Source organism: Balaenoptera musculus, chromosome 17 (assembly GCF_009873245.2).
Source record: "Balaenoptera musculus isolate JJ_BM4_2016_0621 chromosome 17, mBalMus1.pri.v3, whole genome shotgun sequence".
In the NCBI taxonomy this organism is placed as follows: domain Eukaryota; kingdom Metazoa; phylum Chordata; class Mammalia; order Artiodactyla; family Balaenopteridae; genus Balaenoptera; species Balaenoptera musculus.
The window spans coordinates 18,837,646-18,862,765 of record NC_045801.1 but is presented as its reverse complement, the minus strand read 5'-3'; the positions used below and the strand labels follow the sequence as shown (position 1 = coordinate 18,862,765).

Sequence of the window (25,120 nt, the reverse complement as noted above, 5' to 3'; positions counted from 1 at the left end):
TGGACACATTGATCCCAGCAGCCCAATCTCAGTGTCCAGCACAGAGGTGAATAGGAGCCAACAGGAGAGATATGGACACACAGTGTGGGGTCTGCAAACAGCGTCACAGGTGGGGCAGTGAGATTTCTAGGGAGCAGATAGATAGGCATTACTTTGTTATTTTGGTGTCATGGAAACCAAGAGGCTCTATGGGACATAGAAAAAAGTGAAGCAGTTTGAAAATACCTCAGGACAAACCTTACCCTACTGAGCTGGAGGGATGAACTCAGGTGATGCGAGGTTAGATAAAATAGTCACTGAAAAGAAAAGTGAAGGTGGGCCTTGTTTTCCCAGGTGTCAAAAACAGGGAGCTGGAACGTGAGGAAATCTGCATGAATGGGCACTTGGCAATTTTAACTGCAGTGCTACCTAGGGTTTGGTTTTTTCATTAAGTGAGAAATGGAATAGTTAACCAAGTAAGCAGTTTTATTCTTATCATCATTATAACATTCAAATCAGATTACATAATAAAACAATTCTATAAAATAATGTATTTTATTGCAATTTCCTGTTGAAGGAATATCCCTTCCTGACCTTTCCCCACAGACCTTCAGTACCCATAACAGGTTTCTTGTCAAAAGGCAGCAATTGTTTCACCCTGCCCTGTAGGAAGGAGAAACTCATCAGGAAGAAGTTTCAATCACCGCACTGTTATTTTCTGAAATTTTCTTTCTCCTACAGCCGATAATCTTCAGGTCTGAAAGACAAAAATCAACATTTATTTTTTCACAAATCAGTTTCATTTTCTCCCACGTGATGCAAGAAGATTATTTTCCAATTTAAAATGAAAGTAACTGTTCATCAAGAAATATCTACAAATATTATATCTAAATTTTTGGTGAAAAACATTAAGGCCAAATCATCACAAAGTAGAACAGCTAAGTGACAATTCCCAAGTTCTTTGCAGAGTATAAATATAGGTCCCTGTGTGCCTATGCATGAATGTATGTAGTGACTTAAAAGCTTGAATTCAATTTCCCAGAAGTCCTTTTAATAGAAAGGATTATATATAAAGATATGGCTTTGCCTAATAATGGCAAATTCTGAATGAGCAGTTTCCCTATTTGTATTATTTTATCATATGCTAAATTTAATTTTCATTACAGTAGCATACAAAATACATGTATAAACACCAGCCCTTTGATATTTTAATTACACACACATTTATTATATACATATATGGTCTTTTAATTTACTATATACATATATACTCTTTTCTTCGTTTATATATTTATAGGATTAATCACACCTGAAAGTTCCTTCCAGTAGTAAATTAAAACAAAGAACATTTTCAGAGAAATGTTAAATTTTAACAATGGAGAAAATGAGGAATAGGTAACTACGAAATGCGAAAACTGTTAGTGTCCTGTTATCTTTTACAGAGTAGTGTATTTGTGGGTATTGAGCTCCTACAGAATTTTCAGAAGGAATTTAGTGATTAGTAAACTAAGTAGATATTTTTGAAACAGCTGTAAAAATATTCAACAGTTTGAATTCCTTTAAAAAAAAAGGAAACAGGTGAACTCTGTTTGCCCTGAAACAACTTATCCCTTTCTACATTTAAATCATGTTTTTCTTAAAAAAAAAGAAGCCAAAGAGACCAGATAGCCCAGATAGGAAGACCAATAGTCTGGTAACTAAGTAAATGAACTATATTACAATTTAAAATTATTATTTAACTATGAGGAACACAGGCACTGATCTGGAAAACTAACCAAATATGCTTCACCATATTGTCATTCTGTAACAACAAGAAGAGAAACTGCAGCATTTTGTCACTGTTTCTGAAATCTCTTTTCAAATGTAAAACCTGAATCCAAAGTCTGGGAAATGACAGTTTGATACAATAGCTGGAAGGGGCTCCAAAGTGTACCCTTTTAATCTTGGGTATGTGACTCAGTACAATCAAAGTTCCTAGTCAAGAGACACCAGAGCATTTTAAGAAACAATTTATTCTCCCATCCAGCTGGTTCATATAATTACAAAAGGGTGGTGGTGATGCCATTGGAAAGAAATCTTCTAAGATTTCTAACAAGTAGTGCTAACAAGAAGTCTGTGCAATTCCACTCAATAAAATTAAATGTGCTTAGTCACAGCCTGGTTGTTTCCACACCAAATGTTAATTTAGTAACAATGAGATGAGGAAAGTACCCTTTAGTGGAATTTACAAGTAAAATAGGAAGCATGTTTGAAGGGTGTAATCTGTCATGTAAAAAATGTTGACAGTGACCTGAAGGCAATCAGGGGCTAATAAAGCCCAGTTTTGTTTCAAGACATTTTGGAGGAAGTGAGGAGGGTTAAGATGAGGGCTCTGTTAGGGCTGGGGCAGTGATAAGTAAGAAGAAAGGATGGGTTCAGGATTCAAGAAGCAGAAAATTAACTTGTCCAGGGCAGGGAGGGGGAAGAGGGAAGAGACCAGGGATGTGACAGAGGAAGGAGCTACTGGAAAATGACAACTCAAGGGTGACTATTAATTTTCAGCTTGAAGAACTCAGGAAATGGCAATGCTATCTATTTGTTCAGGAGAGGGTACACAGGCAGGAGAACAGATTCTGAAGGGGAGGATTTTGTTTTGAATATGATGAAATCTGGCCATGGCAGACAGCTAGTAAGTAGGATTTGGAGGTTAGGAGAAATGGGGCAAAGGGAAAGACATCTGAGAGTCTCTAACATAGATTCTTTCTTATCCCACTTCCACAGAGTGGAAGAACTTTCACTAGCTCTCCACTGCTTTGTCAAATTCAAACACAGAATTCAACACATAACCCTCCAGGACATGGTCCCAGTTAACCTTTCTGAGTCATTCTTTCCACACCCTGTCCGTTCTGGTCCCATTATACTACTTGCTATTGCCCAGATAGAAACTTTCAGACCTCTGGACTTGGGTACTTGATATTTTCTGCACTTGGAGTATCTCCTATCTCTTCTCTGCCTGGTGGACTTGACTAATCCTTCAAAATCCACCCCCCAAATCACATGTTCTGGGAAACCCTACACAACTCTTCCTTCCTAACTTAGGCACGGCTCTTTTCCCTGAGATTGCCAGAGAACTTCATGCATACTTCTATTACAGTGTTTCTCAAATGACACTTGCCCTAAGTTAAGTGAATCAATGTTGTTATGTATGTAAATAACAGTGCTGTGTGCTTATTAGATGCCATGAAATATACTAACTACCTCACATGCACTATCTCCTTTTACCCTCCTAACTATATAGTGAGAAAGACACTGTGATCAACCCCAGTTTACAGTTGACAAAACTGATGCTCAGAGGGGCTGAGTAACTTGTCTAAGGATACACAGCTAGGAAGTGGATGGTAGTGATCTAGTGCAGACCTTCTGACTCCAGTGTTTGCAAGCACCATTTTATTCTACACAACTCCTATCCTTTGAAGGCACAGTCCCAATATAATTGATCTTATACTACCAGCAATTAGCACAGTATCTTGCATGTAGTGGAGGCTTGTAAGATACTTGTAATTATAGTGACCGCCTTAAAAATGCCACTTTGTTTGCAGACTCATCCTTTCACCTTTTGGAATCTTTTGTAGATGGTTAATTTGCTTCTAAGGGGGGGAAACAGTATCATAGCCAAGAAACTAGATACATTAGATGTTCGCAGAGCTAGAAATATCAACTCATGTGCGAGACAATCAAACATATTACCTGGCTACAGGAAGTACCCCTGTGGGGAAAAGTGAGCTTTCTACACTAAATATGGTTCTATTTCTCTCTCCACCTACACAGATGAAAGCAGGTACACACACAACACATTTGTATTGCTTACTCCCACTAAAAGAAGGCAATCCAAGATAATATAAGAAAGGGGAGGGGAGGGCTATTTAGCTGAGTGGGTCTCAAACTTCAGTGGGCATACAAATTGCTTGGGCTCTTGTAAAAATGCAGATTTTGACTCAGTCTGTAGAGGGTCTCATGATTCTGCATTTCTAACAAACTCCCATGCAATGCAATGCTGGTCCGTGGACCACACACTGACAAGCAAGGGTTCACCTCAGACCTCCGACAGAGCTGTTCATAAGACGGAGGGGGCGACTATTTGAAGATGCTGAAGAAGCAAAAGAAGCACTTTCAGTAGGAAGTTTATCTAAAGCTGTGCTGTGCCTAACAGAAGGTAACACACTTCCTCATTAGCTAGACATGATTCCAATCGATATATAGGATCCTTCTGGCTCTTTACCCACCAGAGGACCTTACTAACAGGCAGTTTTATGCTTTTCTGATACAACAATAACTAATTGTAAATTATGATAACATCAACAGAGGCTGGATACTAAAATTTCTTTAGCATCTATCATGAAAGAAAGATTAACTTGGACTTCCCTGGTGGTGCAGTGGTTAAGACTCCGCGCTCCTAATGCAGGAGGCCCAGCTTCGATCCCTGGTCAGAGAACTAGATGCCACATGCATACCGCAACTAAGAGTTTGCATGCCACAACTAAGGAGCCCACCTGCTGCAACTAAGACCCGGAGCAACCAAATAAAGAAATAAATATTAAAACAAAAAAAAAAAGATTAACTGTATCTTTAGTAACTGAGTAAATGTCATTGTATTTAGGTTCTTAAAAAGCTGCTAGTCTATGTACAACAATATTACATTAATCAGAATTGAATTCTCAGGGACTTCCCTGGCGGTCCAGTGGTTAAGACTCCATGCTTCCAAGGCAGGGGGCGCAGGTTCAGTCCCTGGTTGGGGAACTAAGATCCCACACGTGGCATGGCCAAAAAAATTTTTTAAATTAAAAAATAAAAATAAAAAGTCCTGGGGATGTAATGTACAGAATGGCGACTATAGTTAACAAAACTGTATTGTATATTAAAAAAAAAAGAAAGAAATACAAAAGGTCAGTCTGACTGAGTTTTAAGTCACTTCCACTGTAAGAATGGAATTATTTAGAATAAACCATTCCAGGAAATCTGGTCACGTCACATACTCCTTGAACTAAAGATGTTAGCTGTACAGGTAATAGACAGAGCAATGGTGCTGCTACACTCATTTCCCCAGACACTGTACCACTAGCCTGATCAGAAAAAGTTCAACAGTGATTTTTTAAAAACTAAACTCACTTCTAGGTACAATGGAATATTACTCAGCCATAAAAAAGAATGAAATAATGCCATTTGCAGCAACATGGATGGATATAGAGATTATCATACTAAGTGAAGTAAAGCAGACAGAGAAAGACAAATATCATACAATATCACTTATATGTGGAATCTAAAATAATGATACAAATGAACTTATTTACAAAACAGAAATAGACTCACAGACATAGAAAACAAACTAATGGTTACCAAAGGGTAAAGGTGGCGGGGGGAGGGATAAATGAGGAGGTCAGGATTAACATAGACACATTACTATATATAAAACAGATAATCAACAAGGACCTACTGTATATAGCATAGGGAACTCTATTAGTACTCTGTAATAACCAATATGGGAAAAGAATCTGAAAAAGAATAGATACATGTATATGTATAACTGAATCACTTTGCTGTACACCTGAAACTAACACAACATTGTAAATCAACTATACTCCAATATAAAATAAAAATTAAAAAATAAACTCATAAGATTGGTAAAATTTTTTAAAAATCAAAAATTTTTTCCAATTAAAATTAATAGGAATTATTGTTACATTCAATTACCACTTTTAAGTCATAAGCTCTATTGGCTAGGAAATGTAAATGATTTGATTTTGGTTGTTTATATAAAGATTGCTTTTTATTTTAACAACCAGTCCTAATGTGTTCATATCCAAAAGAACAGTATAGTTTAGAAGGCTTAATATGAGCAAAATTCAGGACTGGAAATACTGAGGTCTATGGTTTAAGCCAATGCTGTGCTCGTTGAAATGATGGAAAAGCTGGAACGTAAGCTCTCTCCCCAAGTCCAGCTAATAACTTCTGACCGTGAAGAGTAGCAAATTAAGTTAAATCTTGTACAAAAATGCCACATGACTAGACTGGCACACAATTATGGAAAATCTTGAAGATGTCCAGGTCCCAGATCTTTATGGGTTTTGAAAAGGTAAAAATCCTTCTCCACCGTCTTTAACTAAGTCTCTGATCTGAAGCACATTTTATAAAGCCATAGGTAAAATTATTTTTCTCTGGGCATTCATTTAACTAAAACCGCAAATCTGTACATTTTTGGGATGAGTGGCTTTTATATCGAAGGGCAAGCAGAAAGCTGAGATCCTTGCTGTCTTCCAGAGCTACAGACTGCACAGGATGCTCACCAAGTCCCTTCTGCAGTGCTATCGTTCCTGGCACCCGTTTTCTTTTACAGAGCTGCACGGATTACCTATTAAACTCCCTAAATCTAATCCTACTTTCAGCAAAGACAATTCCAGGGCCAGTCACGGTTGTCCTCAAGCCGCCTCACTTTCATCCTCATAGCCTCTCTCTTTTGCAGGCACACTTCTAACAGCACACTCTGTAAAGAGAGTTAGACCAGGAACATAGGTTTTCATCATAAACATCTGTTTTCAAGCGTTTACTGATGCTGAAACTTTCCACTTAGTTTCTCTACAAAGGTGAGGGTTATGCTTAAAATAAAGCATTACTGATTTAATGAGCGAGGAGTAAAAAACATATTTCTTTTTTGATTTTGTTTCATCACTCTGTGGATAATGTGGAGCAACTCAAGTTGAAATTTTCTACATACCTAGTTTTTCCTAAGAAAAGCTCTCCTACAGAGTTTTGTAGAAATGAAAATTAAAAGTTTCAAATGAACTGTTTTATTTTTACCCTACATAATGAAAATTTTCCATTACAGTGACAGCATTATAATTTCCATGGTTACTGTGGTTTTGTAATGTGTCGGCAAAACTGCAATGACCATGGAAATAATTATTGACAGAATTAAAATAAGTTGACCATTTGAAAGCTACAATCTCAGGCAACTGAACTGTGAAAAAGAGATAGTGCTATTGTTTTATCTTTGAGAAACAAATTCTAAGTGTGTACCCTACAATCACCACTTGCCCATGGCAAATGCACATTTACTCCGTACCATCAAGAAACACAAGATAAAACTTTATAACATATTCTGACACAAGTTACATATCCATGAGATGTAAAAACTACTAATACACCAAGTATACACACTAATTTAAGAAGTGAGGCATATAGGCAATACTTCTCATATGAGAAAGTGGCTTTTAGTTATAAAACAATATTTATAGTTTCCTCATAAATATCAGTTTCTTTCCTTCTGGTCTACCATTGTTTTAAAAATAAATAAACAACTAGCATAACAAAATCTAGAGTATGCTGAAGTTAGCCCTGAGGGAATACAACTTTTTAAGTGATTGAAAATAATTTAAATGAAATCCCAACAATGGTAGCTGTTAACTAAGATTAAGATAATTTTGTTAATCACCTACTGGGTTCAAAGCTTAGTTTGACAATTGTTACTGTTGCTTAGAAGCTTTTTGTCTCTAACAGAAATGGTAAAGAGCTTACACTGAACCAAAAGCTAGTAATAGTTGCAATTAAAAAATGTACATTTTTATACTATAAACATGTTAGGTTTTATTGCTAGGGAAACAAAAACCAAAGCAAGCTATTTTTGTGTGTATTTATTTATGGTGCAATCCAGGTACATCTGTTTCAGTCAAGTCTCTGCAGGTTCACCATCAGATCTATCCTGAATAATTTCCAATTACTACATTCCAAAGGAAGGTTATATTCTTGGCTTAGCTATTTGGAGTGGAACGAAAAGTATATTTTAAGTAGGTTCCTTCTCCAAAAGGAGAAAAAAAATTTTTTTCTCATAAAAGCAAATCTATCAGTAATGAGGAATCTCACTTTCAAGGGATTGCACTGCAGGGTGTATCAAATATTTTAATTGTACTTCTAATGTATATACTATTTTACACTTGAACTTTATTAACACATAATATTAACAGATATAAGTTAACATAAGTTAACAGATATTGTGTGGCTACTAGTGAGGAAGGATCACAACTTTAATAAAGCATAAAGGAAAGCCTGTGTCTAATGTATATTCCTGCCAGAGGGAAATTTGGAATGAAAAGAAGGGGTAGGAAAATCCATTTCAAAACAGTAACTCAATAATGCATCATGTGGCTCTAAGTTTCACTAAAAGTCTCCTTAAAAATAATTATAGAAAAGCCCTTTCTAATTCCATTAATATAATGAAGGCATTCAGTCATCTTCTAATTTGTTTTAAATGAACCAGTAATCCCTTAGTAAAATGAACAGTTTGATCAGTACTCTTTGACTATAATAACATTAAATATAATTTGTTGTGAATGGTTATTTCATTATTATACTGCCTGGATTAACTGATTTAGAATACACTTTAGAATATTCATGATATATAACTCCACATGAATAATATGTGTTTGGTCACATAACTAACTAAATAGCACCTTTGGTAGTATTTCCAGTTTAAAAAAAAAGAAAAAGTACCACATCCATCTTGGTTAGGAATATAAGTTCAATTACGACAGAGTTTCTATAAGAAAATCAGATATGACATACTTAGATTTACAGAATAAAACTGATGTCATATCCTGCAGCCACTGAAGATCATGCTTGTGGGGAAAAAAATCTTGTAAATTGGGAAAATGTGCAGTGATACCATATATAGAGAAAAATCATAATTTCCCAAATTTGTAAAACACACAAACATAAACACACAACATAAAAACTAACACAAAGAAATAGGAAGTTAGCACACCAAAATGTTAAGTATGGTGAAATTATTTACTTATGTATATATCTTATTCTTATTTTCTACAATGAACATTTAGTAGTTTTTAAAACCCCCCAAATTAAAATATTTTTCAACTGAATGCCTGAGTTTACTTTCCAAAGAGTATTATGTTTCAAGTAAATGTTGTCTATTTTATGTGCAGTCTATATTATTGTAAATTTTTAGTAAAGAAAAGGTTCCCGGGTGGTAAATTTAAGCTAATAAATGATTTCTATAAGTTAGGGATTAATTTCAATTTGTGGCAAATTCCACGTCTCTTTTAAGGAACTTTTAAAAATGTTAACATCTTCCTAGAAAAATGTTCTACGTTTATATGGACTGAGTTTTAAGGATAAATGTAAGTTCTATGTAGTTTAAGTAGGAAAAGGTACATTGGATATGTCTTGACTAAATGACCATGTAAATCTCTAAGAACAAGTTAAATTAAAATTATTTTTCCTGAAGTTTAAACATCATCAAAGTAGTTCAGAAGCTTCATTTCTCAGATGCCAAAGGAGGGAATAATTGTAACTATCATAGCATGTGGAACAAACTTTAAAACCTTTTATTTACTGATTTATCTAAATAAACCACTACATGATCTGGAGGAAAAAAATGAATTTAAATAAAAAGAATTAAAAACAGAATCTTAGGTTTTGACAAGAAGGCAAACTATTAAACAGGTATCTAAAAAGTAGCCAAGGAAAAGAGAAAAGCACTCCACACTTAATTCAGTTGTTAGAATCAAATCAGGTCACATAATGTATAGTTTCTCGTCCACAAGTATGTCAGTGTCAAGCAATCAAAACCAGAACATAAGGGAATAATAGAAAACGCACTTCCTTATTTTAGAGAGAAATACTTAACATGAGAATGTATCCTAATAACTAGCTGATAAAAATATCAGACATCATAAAGCCAATTTTTTCCATTTTTCACATAGAGTTTGTTAATCACTTGTTTGATATCAACTGAAAAGCAGCCGGATAATTCAGATGATACAGTGAACAGGAACAAAAACAATAAAACAAAGGGTTTTTTAAGTTGGTCAATTTCACTGATTCTGACATGAAGAATTAGTATTAAATTGGAGCATTTTACTACCTTCATATGTTCTAAGGATTACTTCCAACCTCATTTATAAAAGCTGATTAAAAGGATACTCTATTTCTTCATTTATTCATTCAATAAATATTTGCTGAGTGCCTACTTAATGAGCCAGTCACTCTGTGCTCAGTGCTAAGCAAGACAACATACACGTCCCTCATGGAGTCTCATAAGGGAATGACATTAAACAGGTAATCACGCATATATTTAATTACATTAGAATAAATACAGTAAAAGAAAAGGAACATGTACAGTGGAGACCCTATAAAGGGGGCCTAACCCAGCTCAAGGATTATAGGAAGGACTTTTGGAGGAAGTTTCATTTAAATGCTTCATCATCTGCATTTCCTTGGCATCTGTCAAAAGGTGTAGCACGTAGTATAAACTCCATAAAAGTTTGTAAAACGGAATTAAATAATTGCTTTAATGGTAATTTTTCAAATGTGTGTCCTAGTGCTTATTATAGTGTCTTGCACATAAGAGTGTCTTGCACATAATACATATTTGTTGAATAAATAAATAAATTAATGAAGCAGTTTACTTTTGTGGAAAGAACACAGGTTTTGGAATCAGCTACAATTAGTTTCAAATTCAGGCTGTACTACAAACCAGCCAACCTTTGGCTTAGTCTTAAAAACAGGAATAATGTATTTTATCTTATTGGTAAGAGAATTAGATACAATCTATGCAAACCACCTGGCACAGTGCGGGGCAACTGGAAAGTGTAAATGATCACTAATAATATTATTTTGCTCATTATATGCAGATTTAATTAAAGGTGAACCTTGATACAAGTCAGCAAAGTCAAAAAGATTTAAACAGAATACCCTAAAGACCTCTGTGTGCAAAGGGTGAAGTTATATACACACGCAATGAGAGTCAAGGATTAGATTCCTGGACATACTGGTAATCCTGGGAAAACTTAGGTTTTCACAAACCTATCTGGCCAAACAGCCCATCAAGAGATACGGATTTTCAGAGTACAGTGGGTAAGTATCCTGTGGGAAGATTAGCTGTCTTTTGTAGATCAAGCAACGAGGATGCGTGGCTCTCTCTAAACCTACTGGGTAAATTCTGTAAACATTTCTGAGGCCCTATCAGGTGAGGTACGGTTCTATGCACTGGGGGTGTAACAATGAACAAAATGCAGCCCTTGCTTTTGAGGAGGTAAATGTGGTAATGACAGAGCTGCACGGCAGGTGCTACAGCAGAAGATGGTTGAGCCCTTGGTCTGCTCTTGATGTTCAGGTGAGGCTTCTTAAAGGAGACTGACATCTGAACTAAGGCCTAAAGAATGAGTAAGAGTTATCCCAGAGGAGGAGGTGAGGGACGTGTTGTTTTAGGCAGAGGTAACAGCAGAACAAAGTCATGGAAAAGTTAAATTGCATAAAAAGGGTGCCAAGCTTACACAGTCTGCTATGCTAGACCAGCACAGTGGAGTGAGAAGAATTTAAGCTGATGAGGTTACAAAGAGCCTGGTAGGCCAGGCAAAACAGCCTGGAAACAATTAGGTAGGACAGTCTGTCAAATCTAAGCAGCTTTCTGGCTCATAGGTAGAGGAAATTGTAATAGAGGAGAGCAAAAGTGTTTTTTTATTTTGTTTTTCTATTTGGATTGACTGTAAGTATCCAGAATTAATGACTTTCATTAGATCATATTTTTGGCTTAGTGAAGCAATCTGAAAAAACAGAGAATCACTTTGTTTTAGGTAAGAACAATTCATTTATTATCCCAAGAGACTACAATCCATCCAAGTTATGTCATCCCAAACAAAACATCTGATAATTTACAGGCATCTATGAACATCCTTGCACTTACCTAGCAAGGTCTTAAGACTCTGAGACTTTTGGTTCTACCATCTACATCTAGAGTTTATTTGTAGGTAGAAGCTGCAAAGAGTGTCCACGAGAGTGAAAAGAAGTTCATTCTTCCTACCCTCAAGGATCTTATCATTTGGATAAGAAAACAGGAGATATTAAACTCAGGTTAAAAGACAAAAATAGGAAGGAAAAGAAAGACTTACGGAGACCAAACTCTTGGGAAAGCCTCTATTTCTTCTTGTGTGTACTCATCTAAACGTCTGGGCACTTTTCGTGGTTGAGGAAGCTCTTCCACTAAATTCTTAAGAATATCTTCTGGCATATCCTAGAGTAAATAAAAATTTAGGCTTAATTTTCTTAAAATATATTCCCTAGGAATAAATTAGTAATTCTTAGTATTAAAAAATAATAAAAGAATGTTTATAAAATGAGAACAACACAATCTTCAAATTAAAACTTTGTAGAAATCCCTGAAAAATACATTAAATCAGTGACAGAAGTAATCTCATTACAGTAATACATTCTATATTTTAATCTTGACAAACCTATTCCTAATGATACATTAGATGTCTTCAATTTTGACAAGTATCTGGTCAATAAGTTCTACTTTTCCTGAATATTGTTAAATTTTCCCCCTCCTCTCAACTGCAGAAAGGCACTGCTTTGGCTCATTGTCACGGTGTTTCATCTGATGAGCGTATGCACAAGGTCTGTTGCTTCCAGTGCCACAACCTTTTTCAATTAATGCTCCATGTTGTTGCCAAAAAAAACTTTCAAAAATGAAAATCTGCTGGATCTTTGAGTCATTTAGCCAACAAGCATTTACTGAACTCCTTCTATGAACTAGAAATTGTGCTAGGTGCTGAGTATAAAAAGGAAAATAAAAAGCTCATGGCTTCTAAAGGCTTGCAGTTTTAAAGAAGTCACTCCTTAGCTAAAAACCTCTCAGGATGGAGTTCTAACTCCTTGGCTAGACCAGGAAGCCCTCCTCTCCAACTTCACTCCGCCACAAATGCCCATGGCTTCTGAATAAACAACCTCCCCAGCCTTCAGGCGTTGGTCTACACTCAAATCCTGGTGCCTTTATTAATGGCACTTGCCCAGAACTACCTTCCCCTGGACATATATCCAAATGTTCCGAAAAATAAAAGGAAAGGTAAAATATGAAAAAGTCTGAACTTGGGTAACGAAAAGCAAGCTAAAGAGTAAAGCATACATTTGAGAGGTATCTTAAAAGAACAGGAATTGGACTAAATAAAGGGAATGATAAAATGAAGAGCATGAATAACCAAAAGAATTAACATTTATATTGTGCTCATGGAACAAAAATAAGGGAAAGAGAATTATATTGTGGATCTGAATGATCAGTTAATTTTGGAGAGTCTATCAAAAAAATAGTAAGATATCAATATGGAAGTGTCCTATGGGCATTTCCCCAGGGATCATAGATATAATTCCCTCTTTTCATTTTAGTGTGTTCCTAAACATTTTCCAAAAAAAGGATGATTACACAGTAAATTACGGTTGTCTGCAGAGAGCAATAGTATAATTGGGAATCAAATATCTGGGCAAGGACATGGCATCAAATAAGTTATTCAAGATGTCAAGAATCAAAATACAATTTAAAAATAATTTTAGAGAATCACAGAGTTCTACTGCACTATAAACTCATTCTAAAACCTAATATGGCAAAAATTAAAAAATATTTTTTAAAATGACTTTAAAATTATGGTTTGGATAGGCTGGGTCACTATCAACATACACAAAACACAATAAATACTATTGAGAAGTGTTTCTTCACTGAAAAGTATTTGAAAAATATTTAAATTCCCTTCCCCAGCATATTCAAATATGCAAGTGTAAGCACACGGAATCAGAACAAGCAGAGGAAGCCTGGACACATGAAATACTGTTAAGGGGTCCTTATTTTTTACTTACTGAAGAAGTCTATCTGCCAGTTTGGTATTCACGAAAATTTATGACTATTTCACACTTCTTTGGGAAGCCACTAAAAAAAATCCTTAGCTTGTATTTGCAAAGACAATTTTAAAAGTTCCCAACTGCTCATTCAGCATAGAGAGTTTGGGACATAGTGGGTTCCTGGTAAATGTTTGCTGAATTGAATAGAATTTTGACTGAAATGAGCTTACCAAATTTCACCGCTATTAAAGGAATCCACTGAAAGAATGGACAAAATCAATGCAAAGTTAGGAATTAAAGATGCTGATTAGGCATTACACATGAAACCGGAAAAACTTTCTATTATGCGTTTATGTCCTCTGCACAGAGCAGGTGGTGAACCTAAGAGGGAAATAAGGAAAAGAATAAAAGTAGAAAAAAGAAACACAGGGGCGAGGTGATCATTTACTTTTTTGCAATTTTTCCTCTTTATACTTTTTTTTTTTTGACCGTGCCACGCAGCTTGCAGGATCTTAGTTCCCTGACAAGGGATCAAACCTGGGCCCTAGGCAGTGGAAGCGTGGAGGCCTAACCACTGGACCGCCAGGGAACTCCCACTTTTTTGCAATTTTTAAAGGAATTTCAAATCTACCGAAAAGTTGCCAAAATGAGTGAACACTCATCTAACCTTCACCTAAATTCACGAACTATTCAGATAGGACATGATTGCTTTCTCTCTTTTTATCTATTCATAAACACATACACCAAAAACATTCTTTTTGACTGCACCATTTGAGCGTAGTCTGCAAATATTTCATCCCTAAGTATTTCAGCATGTATATTTCCTAAATATAAGAATTGTCTCCGACGTAACCACATTACAAATTCATGTTCAGGAAAACTAACATTGATGAAACACCTTTTACTCTAATATACAGTGTATATTCAAATTTCCCAAATTGAATTTTTCCAATCCAAGGTCAAGGGTCACATGCTACAGCTATTATGTTATTATGTTGGTTAACATACATAATATATTCTTTGGTCTAGTTTCCTTTAATCTGAAGAGTTTCCTTGTTTTATCTCTTCTATGAAATTAACATTTTTGAAGAGGTCAGGCCAATTATGCTGCAGAATGTCCTTTTTTTGGATTTGTAGGACTCTCATCATTAGATTTAGGTTAAACATTTCTGACAGGACACTATATAGTTTATGCTGGGTCTTCAGTGCTTCATTCATAGCAGGAGGCACATGATGTCAGTTTGTCCCATATTGATGATATATTTAATATCTTGGTTATGAGTGGTGGTTCACCAGATGGCTTTAACGTAAAAGTATCTTTTCCCTTTTTAAATAGTAAGTACTCGGTGACATGATGTTTTGAAACTGTGTGAATATCCTGTTCTATAATGTTTTACTCAATAGATACAGAATATGCTGATAATGGTGGCTTTTCTAATTCAATATTATTTCTACATTTTTTAGATGACATTCTTCTCTAAAGAAGAGCTTTTCCTTCTCCAGAAAGAAGGGAAATTATAATCAGTTAAAAATAATTTTTGGACTATCATTGTGGGCTCATAGATTTTTGTTTTCTATTCAAGGTAACCCATCATTATGATCATTCAAGGCTCACGCAGTCCATATTTGGTCAGTGGGCACCACTTCAAGCTGCCTCCTGTGTTCTCTTGATATTTCTCCATCGGGTTTTGATCACTATCTTACTTTCTGTTACTTATTATTTTACTATTATAAACAATGCAGAAATAATAATCTTGTGCATGTGTGTACTCCAAAATAACCTTCTTCTTTCTTTGTTCCAGACCTAGAAACAACATTTCTAAGAAGAACCACAATCCTTTTAATAGGGAATAGCACTTAGAAAACACAATCTGGGCGCTAGTTCTGCTTACTTCTATTGGTATTGTCCTTTTATTTTTTGAATATATAAAATCTCAACATGATAAAAAAGTTAAAGTAAAAAAAAATAATAATCTAAAAGGTATTCTCCAAAAATCTCATCCTCTTCCCTACTCCTTCCATCTTTTTGTGCCCATGATCTAGTAAGTAACCAACTTCATTTTCTCATTTATTCTTCCTGTGTTTCTTTATGCAAAAAGAAGATAGATAAATATATATGTGTGTGTATATAAACATACATATGTATAAATGCATATAATAGGTAGTATGCTGTCTATATTCTTTTCCACCTTGCTTTTTTTAACTTAGCAATACATCCTGGAAAGCATTACTTATCATCATAATGATATTTGTCATTCCTTTTTATAATTGCACAGTACTCAATTGAATAGATATAGCATAATTTAGCCAATTTCCTATGAATAAGCATTTATTTATTTCTATTACTTTACTATTGTAGATAATGTGGAAACAATAATCTTGTGTATGTGTATCTTCAGGGTAAATTGCTATATATAAGATAGCTGGATCAAGCATGAATCTCCTTATGTATGTATTTTTGTTAAATGTAACCTAATTCCCCGGATTCCTTGTGGGTTGCACCATTCTGTACTGCTACCAGCAATGTCTGAGTGCCTGTTTCCCCATGGCCATGACAATAAAAAATTTAGCAATCCATTTTTGGGTAAATGGGCTCATTTATTTTATAGCCTGAAATTATTTAAGTAATTTATGCTGAAACGTATCTACCTTATAACTGGTAAAAATAACATTACTATTTTTTTGTTCCTTGTAGAAATTATGGTTCCTAAAAGCATGTGAAAGTACAATCAGAAACAGGAGTTTTAAAATTCTTGTGATTTCATGTGCAAGGTCATTTATCCTTATATGATGATACTGCTCCCATATTCGTTACCTCAGAGGTAAAGTGAATAGTGGGAAATTATTCTACTAATTCATGCAAAGCAAAGGTAATAAATTAGCCACTTTGATAAAAGCCTGAATAATTTACTCATGCATTATTTAAACTAACAACAGAACATACAAGTGTCTTGAACAGTTGTATAACTTTATATTCTGGAATGAATTCTACCTTATTCCTCTAGTAGGAACTATAAAGAAAACAATTATAACCCATAATATTGATAGCAACTAGAACTTACTGTTCCAGGGCCTGGTCTAAGTACTCTACAAATGTTATCTCATCTAACCCTTACAGCAATCTTATGAAGTAGGTACTATTATTATGCCCATTTCACAGATGAGAAAACAGAGATAATAATGGCCATGAAGTCAGTAGATGGTGGGGCATGTATTCAAACTCAGGCAGTCTGATTCCATGGCCTGGACTCAACTATTTTATTATAGAAACTCTAGTGTTTCATTATATTATACCAAAGAGAAAAACCAAGTACTTATACCAGTATAATAGTTATGGATAAAAATGTCTATTTTTATTTTCAAGTACTTTTTAGCTGAACAAATTCTGAGTAGGAATAAGTATTCTCAAGTTAAATCATGGGAAATAATTAGCAACCAAAGCCGAGTTATTAATCTATGATTCATAGAAGCTACAGGTCACAAAAAAAGTAAACTAAATTCATACTTTTTTGTAGTTCATGAAATTATCTATGAGTACCCTCAATTTAACAGGGGCTCTAATTATAGTTTCTTGTTCCAAAGAAAGCAGACTATAGTTCCTTTTTCCAAAGAAAGCAGTTATTAAAATGAAAATATAGAATTTACAGACTTTTGGTTTTTAGTCCAATAATGGCTCACTTTATGATTTAAAATAGAAGCAATGGTTATTATAGTGCATTCACTATAAAATGCAAAAAATATTTCAGAAGTTGACATAAAATTACTGAAAATACAACAACTTTTAAAATGAGAAAATATTTAATTAAAAATTTAAGAAAGCAGCTCAATATCAAAAAAACAAACAACCCAATCCAAAAATGGGCAGACCTAAACAGGCATTTCTCCAAAGAAGATATACAGGTTGCCAACAAACACATGAAAGAATGCTCAACATCACTAATCATTAGAGAAATGCAAATCAAAACTACAATGAGGTATCACCTCACACCAGGCAGAATGGCCATCATCAAAAAATCTACAAACAATAAATGCTGGAGAGGGTGTGGAGAAAAGGGAACCCTCTTGCACTGTTGGTGGGAATGTAAATTGATACAGCCACTGTGGAGAACAGTATGGAGGTTCCTTAAAAAAGTAAAAATAGAACTACCATACGACCCACCAATCCCACTACTGGGCATATATCCTGAGAAAACCATAATTCAAAAAGAGTCATGTACCACAATGTTCACTGCAGCTCTATTTACAATAGCCAGGACATGGAGGCAACCTAAGTGTCCATCAACAGATGAATGGATAAAGAAGATGTGGCACATATATACAATGGCATATTACTCAGCCATAAAAAGAAACAAAATGGAGTTATTTGTAGTGAGGTGGATGGATCTAGAGTCTGTCATACAGAGTGAAGCAAGTCAGAAAGAGAAAAACAAATACTGTGTGCTAACACATATATACGGAATCTAAAAAAAAAAAGAAACGGTCATGAAGAACCTAGGGGCAAGACAGGAATAAAGACGCAGACCTACTAGAGATTGGACTTGAGGATACGGGGAGGGGGAAGGGTAAGCTGGGACAAAGTGAGAGAGTGGCATGGACATATATACACTACCAAATGTAAAACAGATAGCTAGTGGGAAGCAGCTGCATAGCACAGGGAGATCAGCTTGGTGCTTTGTGACCACCTAGAGGGGCGGGATAGGGAGGGTGGGAGGGACGGAGATGCAATAGGGAAGAGATATGGGGATATATGTATATGTATAACGGATTCACTTTGTTATAAAGCAGAAACTAACACACCATTGTAAAGCAATTATACTCCAATAAAGATGTTTAAAAAAATTTAAGAAAGTATCATCAGTGACTTACTTCATCTGGGAAAAGATGCAACCTCTGCATCAGAGTTCTTCTGTGAAGGTTTTTTGGCAGCATGCCATAAATAGCTAGTTTAACAATCTGAAAAACAGATACACGGGGGACTCAATAAGAAAAATGTGACTGGGGATATAAACACAGTAAGAGATAGTTATGAAAACGAGTGGGCTAAGATTCAATGTGAATATGAAAGAAATGAAACTGAGACCTAAGCAGATATGTGGCAGTAACAGAAAAGTAACTTTTATTATTTTGTACATTACTATTTTCTTTCGAATCTGTTTATTTTTATTTAGAAAAGAGACAAAAGGAAGAGATAACAGATAACTTGTGTATGTGTCAATTTTAGATAGAATAAGAAAAAATTCTTTAAGCTTATACAAGAACCTCTGGCTCAAATAATCTATTACAGGGCTTCCCTGGTGGCGCAGTGGTTAAGAATCCGCCTGCCAATGCAGGGGACACAGGTTCCATCCCTGGTCCGGGAAGGTCCCACATGTTGTGGAGCAACTAAGCCCGTGCGCCACAACTATTGAGCCTGCTCTCTAGAACCTGCGAGCCACAACTATTGAAGCCCACGTGCTGCAACTACTGAAGCCTGCATGCCTAGAGCCCGTGCTCCGCAACAAGAGAAGCCACTGCACTGCAACGAACACCCAACGCAGCCAAAACTAAATAAATAAATTTTTAAAAAATTTATTAAGAAAATAATAATCTGTTACATACAGGTTACAGCAGATCCTAGGGAGGCTTAATCCCGTTTCCTCCAGGTGGGAGATCAGGAGGTTTCCAATTCATAAACTGTGCCTGACCATACAGTCATGAGACTGACTCTGTAAGTCACCAATCTATAACAATGGTAATGGCTAGCTAGCATTCACTGAAAACTTACTGTGTGTACTGTGGTCACTGCATTACATTTGTTATCTTGTTTACGATACTAAGTCCCACTTCACAGATGAGGAAACAAATTTAGAGAGGTTACAGAACAGCCCCCCCCCAGTTTCATGTATCTATTAAGTGGTGGTGCTAGATTCAATCCAGGTTGGTTTACTCCCAGAACAGAAATACAGGACATGCAAACACACCTATAATGTATTTCTCTCTGTAACTTATCAAGAAGACAAAGTCCCTTCTCCCTGTCATACCCACTCCCAAGACGGCAAACTAACCTTTTCAGGATTTACTTTTCCCCTTGTTAAGGTTATCCTCATTGTTGGTCTGAATGTGATTTTTTGTATGTTTTGTCAAGAGAAAGGCACACAGTGTCACCTTGTGCTCCATAATTTCCTGGGGGCCTCCTGGTATACAGTGTATACAAATACACTGCAAAAGCTTCATAAAACTAATAGACATTTGGAGAGTCAAATTGATTTTTTTCATCTCTACTCATATTTCAAGGATATCATTTGGCATGTATGAAACGAAACCCATTAAAACAATACACGTTGGAATAGGATTACACTATAAGAGGATTTCCTGATCCTTTTATTTTCTCATCACATCAGACTACTTCACTATGTACTAAAGCTAATGGCATCCCATATATATTTCCCATCTATTTTCTGTGTTAGTGCTGTTGAGACTTTATGTTCTGGAGACTTTATTTAAATACAGACTTACACTGTTAAAATTAAAAGCAATTAGAAATTCAGTTCCTGAATCACATAAGCCACATTTCAAGTGGTCAGACAAAGAATATTTCCATCATAGCAGAAATTTCTCTTGGGCAGCACTGATATTAGTCTTTAAAATGTTTAATGTTTTAAAAGTCTTTAGTAGAAAGTGACAATGTTAAGACTACTCAGCATCTTGTCTGGATAAGCAAGTCATTATATCTTCTGAATATCATCCTAACAGCAATTTTGTTGCATTAGTAGGGTTACTTGGCATTTGGTTTTCATGTTCTTAAAAACATTTAGTTGTATTTACTTGAATTAACAAGTTGGTATTTTTAAAATATGCCCTGTTAAAAAATGCAAACATAACACTCAAATTAGAGAAAGCTGGAAAGTATGAAAGGGTTACAAGCTGCCAGGTGAGAGAAAAAGGGGATGATAGACATACAAATATACATACCCCAAAAATAAATGTGACACAACTTGCATATGCAATGAAGTAATTCTAGCTGTATAGACTTAAGCATAAACTCTAAGGAATTCAGAAAGTGAGAAAGATAGAACAAGGTAAAGTTAATAAGTATTAAATACTTTCCTCATCTAATCTGTAACCCAGGGCACATGACATTTGTTTTGCACAAAGTATCTTTATAAACTATAGGAGAGGGAATAAACATAAGAAAGGAACCATATTAGAAGAAAAATACAAGAACACAGAAACTCTTAAGGAAACTAAAATGTATGACAGAGGGAGAAAGGATATAAGGAAAGGGCTGAATCAATATACTTATTTGAGTTTAGAATTAGTGATCTTCTATGTAATTATAAAAATATATTGAAATATTTAAAAGCCTACTATTTAAATATGTTAATCAATGTACTTTACAAGTAATATTCCAAGATCGTACTACTAATCAGAAAGATGCTTCATGAAACAAATTCTCCTAAAAGCCATATATACCAAGTACTGATAAGCAAATTATGTCTGCTGGCAGAAGACCTACTGTTCCAGAAAAACACTGAGTGTTTCAATTGGAAGTAAAATAACTGACCTCTTCCTTAACATGTCATTCTTTTTAGAAACACAATCAAAATTAAGACTTAAAAAAAATTAAGATCTTTTAATGAGGTAAAAATTCAAATGGATTTAACTCTAAATATTTTCCAAGCCGTCATCAAACATTTTGCAATGCATTTCAATCTTTGTTCATATAAAATAATTTGAAACAATTTCTACAAATGTTATCCAAAGCCAAATTCTTAACATCAAAAGTTGGACTATACTGCCTCCTAGTGTATAGTTAGCATACCTGAATAAACTAGAAGCTAATTTTAAAAACATTGAAACATTTATAAGTATTAAAACTATAATTTGTTGTAAAAGTTGTGGTATATATTACCAGTAGCCCTAACAACTTTTTACTACTATTATATGCAATCCATATTAATAGTCAAAATAGGATACTTTATTTTGACCCGTGATAATCTAAAGACACATGAATTATAAAGCAGAACATTAAATATTTCTTAAGAAGCAATTTCTGACCATGTTTTTATAATTATAAAAAGTAATTGAGCCTGTGCGTCTGGAGCCTGTGCTCCGCAACAAGAGAGGCCGCGATAGTGAGAGGCCCGTGCACCGCGATGAAGAGTGGCCCCCGCTCGCCGCAACTAGAGAAAGCCCTCGCACAGAAACGAAGACCCAACACAGCCAAAAATAAATAAATAAATAAATTTTTAAAAAAAAAGGTAAAAATAAACAGTAAAGCATGGAACGTCTAAATGTCATGTCAGACCTTATAATAATAAACATGCCCTTCCCCCCCCACCTTTGCCAAGAAAATTATAGGCAGTACAACACCAAACAAATGGTTGCATCCTGACAATAGACATTTATTTATTTATTTAAAAGGAATTCCTTTATTTTTTAGTTATTTATTTATTTATTTTTGGCGGCGTTGGGTCTTCGTTTCTGTGCAAGGGCTTTCTCTAGTTGTGGCGAGCGGGGGCCACTCTTCATCGCGGTGCGCGGGCCTCTCACCCTCGCGGCCTCTCTCGTTGAGGAGCACGAGCTCCAGACGCGCAGGCTCAGTAATTGTGGCTCACGGGCCTAGTTGCTCCGCGGCATGTGGGATCCTCCCAGACCAGGGCTCGAACCCGTGTGCCCTGCATTGGCAGGCGGATTCTCAACCACTGCGCCACCAGGGAAGCCCCTAGACGTATATTTTTATTCACCATTTTAGGGAAGTAAAAAAGGAGTGTCTTCACAGTCTAACACTTTGCTCATTTAAGTGAAAAGCTAAAACAGGTCCCAGTGGGGAAAATGCTACCAAATCTAGGAGTACGGTTTAAAGACTAGGTTATCAAGAGTTAAGGAAGAAAAAATAAAACTGAAATGGCAAAAGGAGGATCTGCTTTTAGCAATACTGAGGACAAGCATTTGGATTAGAAACTTCTCCCAGTATATAACTCTAATGATAAAATAATAAACATTAGTGACGTTAACAGTATTGCTTTTGAAATCTTTTTAAAAGCATGGAACTGACTAGAGGCCAAAAGTAAAAGAAAGAACAAAAGAGCCCTAGGGCTGGCATTGGCCTTGAGGGCATCAGTTTAGTGCAGGGCTTGGGTTTTAGAGGACTATGACTTTGGGGTTAGGAGGGAGGATCAAGATGACCTCATAAACCTAGCTTCTCAACAGAAAGGCAATACTCAGGGTGTTGAGTGGGGAAATGAAAAAACAAAAGTCTTTCCTGATAGATAACTGCTAAACTATGAACCTGACCTTATAAGGCTTTGAGGCCCCAAATTCACCCTTTTTATGGGGATCAAAATCCAGAGGTCGAAAGCATAGCTTAAAGAGGTCTCAGGATGCCATATATATACATATATATATATATGTATGTGTATACATAGATATATGGCCCCATGTACCTGCCAGAAGCTAAGTAAATCTTTTTTGAAGAAATTCATTTTTAACGTAGGTCTCAAAAATTCCCAGAGATGAAGTTCCAAGGTACATATACTTTCCAAGTATCCTGAACAGAAACAATAAATTGCAAACCCACAAAGACCACAAATATCAGAATCAGACATAAATGCTAAGAATTACGTTTAATATGTTTAAAGAAATATAAAAGGGAACCAAAGTATGACAAAGGGAACAGAAGACTGTCAAAACTGACCAGCAAATTTGAAAAAGAAACAAACAGTAAAAGCTTCAAGAAAAGGAAAAAAATACGATAATTGAAATTATTTGTATATGTATGTATAATCTGATTTCCAAAGGGAAAGGACAGAGAATAAAGGGAGCTGATATTAGAAGATACATAGAAGAGCTGACGAGTTTTCGGAAGACAGCAATCCTCAAGCAAAACAAATAACAAAGCTCAAAAAGAAACATAAAAACCAAAGCCAAAGAAAAGATCTTAAAAGTATTCAGAAAGAAAAGACAGAATACACACAAAGAAACAATTAAAGTGACATCTGATATCAGCAGTAATAGTGGACACTAAAATCTATGTGAATAACAGTTTCAAAAAGCTGAGAGAAAAAAATCGGTTATCCTAGAATTGCATATATAAACAAAACTATCTTTCAAGAATGAAGGCAAAAATATAGCTTCAGACAGAAGAGGAGAGTTCACTATTCAGAATGTTATGATAGGAATGTCAACAAGAAATACTTCGAGGAGAAGGACATTGATCCCAGTTACAAGAAGCGATCGTAAGCAAAGAAGCCCATAAAGAATCAGTAACAGTATAAGACAATAACAAGAATGCTGAATTTTAAGGGTTTTTAAAAATCTTGAACAGAGAAAATATACAGATTGAAAGGGAGAATAGGTATTGATAATCTTCTAGGGGCCTTGATTTGATTTTGAGGAAAGTAAAGATATTGATTAATCCTAGACTTCTAATAAGCAAACTCAGTCAATCCAAAAGAAGGCAAGAAAGAAGGGGATAAAAAAGAAAATAAAATCTAGCTCAGTAAAGTTTAAAATTAAACTGTAAAATGATATATGAGGCAAACAAAATTTAAAAATTGGTTGATATAGCTATATTAATATATAAAAAGAACAGACCTCAAGTTGAAAAGCATTACTGGAGATAAAGAGAGTCAGTATATACCCTGATCAACTCCTTAAGAAGATTATAATCCCAAACAAATTAATTCATCTAACACTAAATCTTCAAAACATACAGAGCAAAAAACTGACAGAACTACAAGGAAAAATTAATAAATCCACAATTGAGATTTTAACATAACTCTCTCAGGTAATCAGTAAATCAAGTGAACAACAACAACAAAAAAGTCAACGAGAATATCAGATTGGAACAACACACTTAGCATATTTGATATAAGGGAAATATAAACATATATACACACATACATACATACATCTGTCTCCCCCAAACATTTTCAGCAATCATATCATATTCTAGGTGATCATGCAGATGTTAAGAAATTAAAAAGAAAAGCATCAAAATTCTTTGACTAAATGTAAAACCTACTAAATAATAATTAGAAAACATATAGAATTGAATGATAACGAAATAATACCTATCAAAACTTGTGTAATATAATAAAAAATACTATAAACTTACTGCCACTGGATCCTTCTGGTGAAGCTGAGCAGCTGTTACTTGTCTAAATCCACCTGGGTAGCTATTAAAAGAAACAAAGACATTAAAATTGGGATTAGGCTATGGTACAGTATTCTTGAAATGAACATTCTTTTATAATATGAAAACTATTTTTATTATGAAATTATACTTGTTTCTCGAAACTATGCTGTTCATCAATGTCTTAAAAATTAAGCAGTAACCTATGTTATTTGAAATGCTATTCTCTTAAGTGGTCAAATTAGCAATCATTATTTCATAAAAAGTTCCACATCTTAGAAAATTTCTTGGCGAACTATTTATATTTCTACTGGAATTTAAAGTTATTCATCATTCATTCATTCACTCATTCAGTCAAACATTTTTATCACT

General features: G+C 35.0%; 1 protein-coding gene across 2 annotated transcripts in view; it reads right to left on the bottom strand.

The window, feature by feature from the left end:
- Window positions 1-444: 444 nt before the first annotated feature.
- MRPL13 (mitochondrial ribosomal protein L13) overlaps window positions 445-25,120 on the bottom strand; it is a 37,311-nt gene continuing 12,635 nt past the window's right edge. The window contains exons 4-7 of one of the 2 annotated variants that reach the window (XM_036830375.1): window positions 24,731-24,791; window positions 18,499-18,585; window positions 11,916-12,037; window positions 445-736 (exon numbers count right to left, since the gene is read on the bottom strand). In XM_036830375.1, the coding sequence (XP_036686270.1) occupies window positions 715-736; window positions 11,916-12,037; window positions 18,499-18,585; window positions 24,731-24,791 (292 nt within the window). In that variant the 3' untranslated portion in view covers window positions 445-714. The remainder of the gene's footprint in view (window positions 737-11,915; window positions 12,038-18,498; window positions 18,586-24,730; window positions 24,792-25,120) is intronic. The other variant, XM_036830376.1, reaches the window with a different exon arrangement.